We start from the raw sequence: 6,000 nt of genomic DNA on the forward strand, positions 1-6,000 counted from the left end.
TTGGTTTGTTTATTAGCAGGTTTCCCACTGTTACAGTTACAGCTACTACGGAGAAGGTTCCCACAGCCACCAGACTTTAGCAATGTATCTCCCAGCCTTGCTTTGAGCAAATCCAGATGGCACTGCATGACGAATGCTAGCAGACGTGGGAGCCTTATCTACACTCCGGCTCCCACCAGTAGAAATTTTTAATCAAAAGACACCTATTGTAGGCAATGCCCCTAGCGAAGTCACGCTCCTTTCTCCACTCATGCAGAATTGCTTCCCTACAAAATAAGTCGGTTGTGGCCTTCGGAGAGTTTTGGGGCATTAAGAAGCAGTCTTGTGACCCAATTAGGCTTCAAGAAGGGGCACTTCAGCTGTGGACATTCACAGGAAAGGAAATAATCACGGAGATAAGAAAAAAGGGACGTGTATCAAGATTCTACAGCGGTGCCTGACAGAAGCCGCCACAAGTTACCGATTCATCCCCACAAAGATGTTACCATTAATAGATGAAGAGACTGTTCCCATAAGTTAGGCTCTTCTTTGTTTTGTTCTCAGCGACCTTTCCTTGAAAGTTCTTGGTACCAGCACTGCCATCAGCTCTGTTTTACGCTGGTTCTAGCTCAAATCCTCTAGGAAGCTACTCAGGGAGACGGTTTGGGACCAGCGCCTCAGAAAAGAGGTAAGGACACATCTGGGGCCATCTGAAGATGAAAAACATTCTGCTTCTCACGGAGAGAACGACCCAGGCACCCGTAAAATTGGAGCTCAGAAGAAAACTTGCCCACAGAGGCAAGTCTATGCACGGATTTCTACCATAAACCCAATCAATAAATCCTTGACGTCCAATGGCAAGCACTACCGCAGCGAGGAGGGGACTAAGTGTTTAAGGCAATTTCCCTCACCACCCAAGAAGATCAGAGCTACTGGCCTCCCCCTTTTCCTACATTTGCAAGAACCTTTCATCCCAGAGGAGCCTGGCAAGCCACACAGCAAGTACAGCTGCTATTTAGAGTTGTAGGGCAGGAAGCAGAGGAAAAATCTACAGGGATAGTCACCTTGGGACGAGGGACCACACCTGAGAGAGCTTACCACAGAGCTTTACTGGTAACTTCGTTCCTGTCTCCCCACCCTCCACCACACACAAACCTTGACAACTCTGGCCACGCCAGAGACAGCGGGGTCCAGAGATATTGCTAGTACACAAAGGCCTACCGGACTTCTATTCTAACCGCCCCACTATTCGCTGTGCCCAAAAAGCAATCCCACTAACCAGCAAAATCGTTTACAGTGACTGTCCAGGAAAGAGTTAAATATGAGAGGACCTCTTGCCACTCCTGGAGACAGAAAAAAAAAAACGGCAGTATCAAAGTATCCACAAAAAGAAAAGGAGTACTTGGGGCACACTTCATTCGATGAAGTGAGCTGTAGCTCACGAAAGCTTATGCTCCAATAAATTGGCTAGTCTCTAAGGTGCCACAAGTCCTCCTTTTCTTTTTGCAGATACAGACTAACATGGCTGCTCCTCTGAAAAGTATCCACAGCAACTCATGAGACAGACCTTGGGAAAGGAGAGGGGGTTCCCTTCTGCAGAAGCAAGGCACTAATGAAGTTTAGAATCGTGGCAAAGCCATCCCATGTGGGGAACGTTCTCATTTATACTCTGCGGCAAGTTCAATATCTGCTGGTTTGGGGGATACCTTGAGGTGTCTAGCACACAAAAGAGATTGTAACAGAAGCCAGCACTGAGAAAGAGTTGGGGTAATTGTGAGTCCTAGTCAAGGCACAGGCTCGCTGAAAAGTAGGGAAATTCTTAGGCATACTGTGTCCCTCAACCAAGTCACCCATTGCAATGGGGTTTGCCGTACTAGATCAGACTGCTGCTCTGTCAGGTCTAGTACCCTTCGCATGGCAGGAACCAATATTTAAGGCTACGTGCAGGTGCTTTTGCCTTCCTCTGATGCATTTAGCTAGGGATGTATAGTGGGGCTAGGGAGAATCCACTCCTGATCCCTGCTGTAACTGCATTTTGCCCTGAAACCTCAACTCAGTGAATCAAAGTTTCCTGTTACCTTTTTTTCACTCTCCTGTATGGTAAAGCCAGCCCAGCACATCAGGGGCGGTTCCCTGAGTCTGAGATTTCTTACCTAGAGTACAGGGTTTTTTTAAGTTCTGGATTTGTTGTTGTTGGTGATTGACTTAAGATGCCTAGGAAGGCAAGCAGACTGCACAGTGAGGTTCTGACAAGCTCAGTTTAAGAGGCATCCAAGTATTTATTACAAGCATTTTCTATTGGAAGAGCCTCCCAGGGGGTTAAAAGACCATGAGATGCAGTTAGTTATTTCACTTCTGTGGCATATCACAATCCCTGAAAAAACAGTCACTTGTAAACAACAGTCTGCGGCTAAACACACAACTCTGTACCAGGTTAGCATGCATATAGGCTAGAATAGCTTGACGTGCTAAATGCATAGAAAACAATCCACTCAAAGTCACAACAGAGAGGAGCACCTTCATCAGCACCACACACATAAAGCCAAGCAGGTATTCAAATTACAGGCGGCTTAGATCCCAGAGAAGGAGAAAGCCAGTGGATAAAGAGGAGATGTTTTGAGATCAACAAAAGCCTTCAGTCTTCTGCCACAGCAGACACCACGCTTTAGCTACAGAATTCGAAACAGTTCACTTTTATGGAGTAGAACAAGTCAGAACGAATATATAAAATAGGATAATAGTGACAAGACGGAGGAACATCCCATGTTAGAGCAGGAGATCAACTAGCTTCATGCAGGAAAGATGTTCTCATAACCCATTTTAATTGTTCTTCGCTACCGGGAAATCCTAGAAAGTATGGAGAAACATGCAGTCATGCTGTAATAGTCCGTGACAGCTAAAGCATCACACAAAGCAGGGGTAATCAGAGAGCATTCAGCAAAAATATTTATAAGCAATCAAAGGAAATCTCCTCTTGTACCCTACGCTCAGTGGTAGCTTCTCCAGGGCCAGCCATTTCACAGGACTGCAGAAGACAGTTAAGTAGGAGTAGTGCCACCCAGCTTTGCAGGCTGATCCAATATGCTCCAAACCGGTCATTTGACAAGCCAGCAGGCAGCCTTGAGACCCTGCTACAGCTCTTTTCCCCCCTTCCAGAAAAAAAAAAAAAGTGTGCAAAAAGGCAAACATTAAAAAGCTCTAAAAGATAATGAAGCTATCAATTACAAGGGAGGGAAATCAAACCACGGCAACATGACAGCACTAAAGTGACTCCTGCAGGATCATTGCAAAGAACATTTCTGAAATCAAACTGGTTGGCAACTCGGTGACGAGGCGAGATCGTGCCACATAAAGAATGTCCTATATTTTACATCTGCAAGGGCAGAGGAGTCCTGCCCAAGAGGACAAGGGTAAAAGCCCCTTGGTGAGAGAGCAAACATAAACCACTGTGCATTGTTGCGACAGGGAATGAAGGGGAGAAAAAGCTAGGAGGAAGTCTTTAAACTAAGGAAAGCAGGTACAGCTACAGGTATGTGAAAAGCCCAGAGGAACACACCTAAAAAGGCACAAGAGCTGTATCAAGTCAAATGCTCTCAACTCCTGAGCAAAAATGAATATAAATATAAATATTTCAGCCACAGTGAAAAGAGATAATGCCAGCTAATCTTCCCCTGAAACTGCACCCCACCAGGAGAGAGGACTTTAAGGGAGACCGGAGGGAAGGTAGCGGTGGGGGGGGGGAGAAAGACAGACAGGGACCCCCAGAGAATTAGCTATGAGGGGTTGTGTATCACAGCCCCCACCACCACAGCTTCTGCCCCAGCCTTATGAACGCCTCAGTGCTTCACATGCCCTGGAGCAGTGGCAGGTACTTTGTTCCACACTCCCCCCCCCAAACACCAGCCCGCCCTAGGGGTTGGGGGCACTGCCCACCAGCCAGCCCTCCCAGACGGCCCCAGCGGCTCGCTCCCACCGCCGCTTCTTAGCCCCAACTGCTGCCCCCCAGAGTCACTTCAGCAGCTCAGCCCTCCTCTGCTTCCTTCGGTCCATCATCTCCCCCGCGTCCTCCGAGCTGATCCCAAACAGGAGGGCAAGTTCCCCGCCAGCCAGCCAGCCACACACACCCCCCAGGGGCAGGGCCGTGCCTCAGCTGCCCCCTCCCCACACCCAGAAATGCCCCCCTGCCCGCAAAGCGGAGCCCCTCGCCTTGCTCAGCCCCGTGTGGGGGCCAGAGGTGGCCCCATCCAACCTCTGCTCCTTCCTCGCGGGGGCCAGAGGCAGATCGGGCGTGTGCCCGGGTACCCACCCCGACCCCCCGCGCCCCCGTGCTCCCCTCCTCCCGGGGGCCGAAAGCAGCTGGCTTAGCCCAGCTCCCGGTCCCCCACGGAGCAGGGAGAAGTCCGCGAACTCCGCTCCGTGCGCCCTCCTCCCGGGAGGCGGCAGCTCCCCGCCTCGCCCTTCGGACCCGGTGCCCACCCCGCCGGTGCCAGGGCGAAGGCAACCCCGGGCCCCCCAGACCCTTGTCCCCTCCCGGCCTCCCATGCCCCGGGCAGCGACCCCCGGCGCCGAGGCGCCCCGCCCCGCCGCACCCAGGGTGAAGAAGGGCAGCTCCGTGTTGTCCAGATCGTCCTGCACCGCGATGCGCCCGGGCAGCTCGTTGCGGACGAAGAGCAGGAGTCGGGACTCGGCGGCGGGGCCGGGGCCCGAGGGGCCGGGGGCGGCGGCGCTGGCGGCCGGCGGGGAGCCGCGCCAGCTGATGTCGTTCTCGCGGAGCACGGGCAGGGTGGACACGGTGACCGTCTTCGCCCGGCACGGGCTGTCGGGCTCCCGCGAGGCGGACGAGCCGGGCCCGCTGGCCAGGAGCAGCAGCAGCGGCAGCAGCGGAGGCGGCGGCGGCGGCGGGCACCGGGAGGCGGCGGCGCGGAGCCGGCTGCGGCGCGGGGGAGCTGCCATGCCGGGCCGGGCTGGGGCGCTGGAGCCGGAGCCGGAGCCGGAGCGGGAGGCGCACGGAGAGCCGAGCGGGGCGAGCCGGCCGACTGAGCCTGCCGCTAGCGGCCCCTCCTCCGGCCGCCGCCGCGCCCCGCCCCCTGCCCGCCCCCGCGCCGCCCGGGACCCTCCCGGCCCGGGCCGCCGCTCGCCCCCGCCCCCTTCCGCCTGGCCCCGGGCCCTGCCCAGGGGTCCCGGGGGCTCCCAGAGCCTGCCCCCGCCCCGGAGCACCAGGACCAGGCCCGCACCCCCCCAGCTCCCCCCGACTCTCCCCCCCCCCAGCCCCGGAGCACCAGGACCAGGCCCGCACCCCCACAGCTCCCCCCGACTCTCCCCCCCAGCCCCGGAGCACCAGGACCAGGCCCGCACCCCCACAGCTCCCCCCGACTCTCCCCCCCAGCCCCGGAGCACCAGGACCAGGCCCGCACCCCCACAGCTCCCCCCGACTCTCCCCCCCCCCCCAGCCCCGGAGCACCAGGACCAGGCCCGCACCCCCACAGCTCCCCCCGACTCTCCCCCCCCAGCCCCGGAGCACCAGGGCCAGCCCCGCACCTCCCCCCCACCACCACCAGCAGCAGCCCTGGAGCACCAGGGCCAGCCCCGCTCCCCCCCCCAACTCCCCCCGACTCCCCCACCTAGCCCCGGAGCACCAGGACCAGGCCCGCACCCCCCCAGCTCCCCCCGACTCTCCCCCCCCCAGCCCGGGAGCACCAGGGCCAGCCCCGCACCCCCCCAGCTCCCCCCCGCCTGGAGCACCAGGGCCAGCCCCGCACCCTCCCAGCTCCCCTCCCTCGCCCTGGAGCACCAGGACCAGGCCCGCACCCTCCCAGCTCCCCCCCGGCAGCCCTGGAGCACCAGAGCCAGCCCCTCACCTTCCCAGCTCCCCCTCTCCCAGCCCCGCCCCCACAGACCCTCCCGGCTGTTCCGCAGCCTCCTCCTGGCTGCTCATTCCCAGCGCTCCAGCCCTCCCCTAATCCCAGGAATCCCCACTGCCCTTCCCATCACCTTTCTAGCCTTCTTCCTAGGGGGAACTCT

At 57.2% G+C, this 6,000-nt stretch overlaps 1 protein-coding gene across 2 annotated transcripts in view; it reads right to left on the bottom strand.

Moving 5' to 3' along the window:
- The window catches only part of ASTN2 (astrotactin 2), a 604,755-nt gene extending 599,726 nt beyond the window's left edge, over positions 1–5,029 (bottom strand). The window contains exon 1 of one of the 2 annotated variants that reach the window (XM_048822555.2): positions 4,569–5,026. In XM_048822555.2, coding sequence (XP_048678512.1) covers positions 4,569–4,932 — 364 coding nt within the window. In that variant the 5' untranslated portion in view covers positions 4,933–5,026. Of the gene's footprint in view, positions 1–4,568 lie in introns of both variants that reach the window. The other variant, XM_048822556.2, reaches the window with a different exon arrangement.
- Between the last annotated feature and the right edge of the window lie 971 nt (positions 5,030–6,000).

This window comes from Caretta caretta, chromosome 16 (assembly GCF_965140235.1).
Source record: "Caretta caretta isolate rCarCar2 chromosome 16, rCarCar1.hap1, whole genome shotgun sequence".
NCBI lineage: Eukaryota > Metazoa > Chordata > Testudines > Cheloniidae > Caretta > Caretta caretta.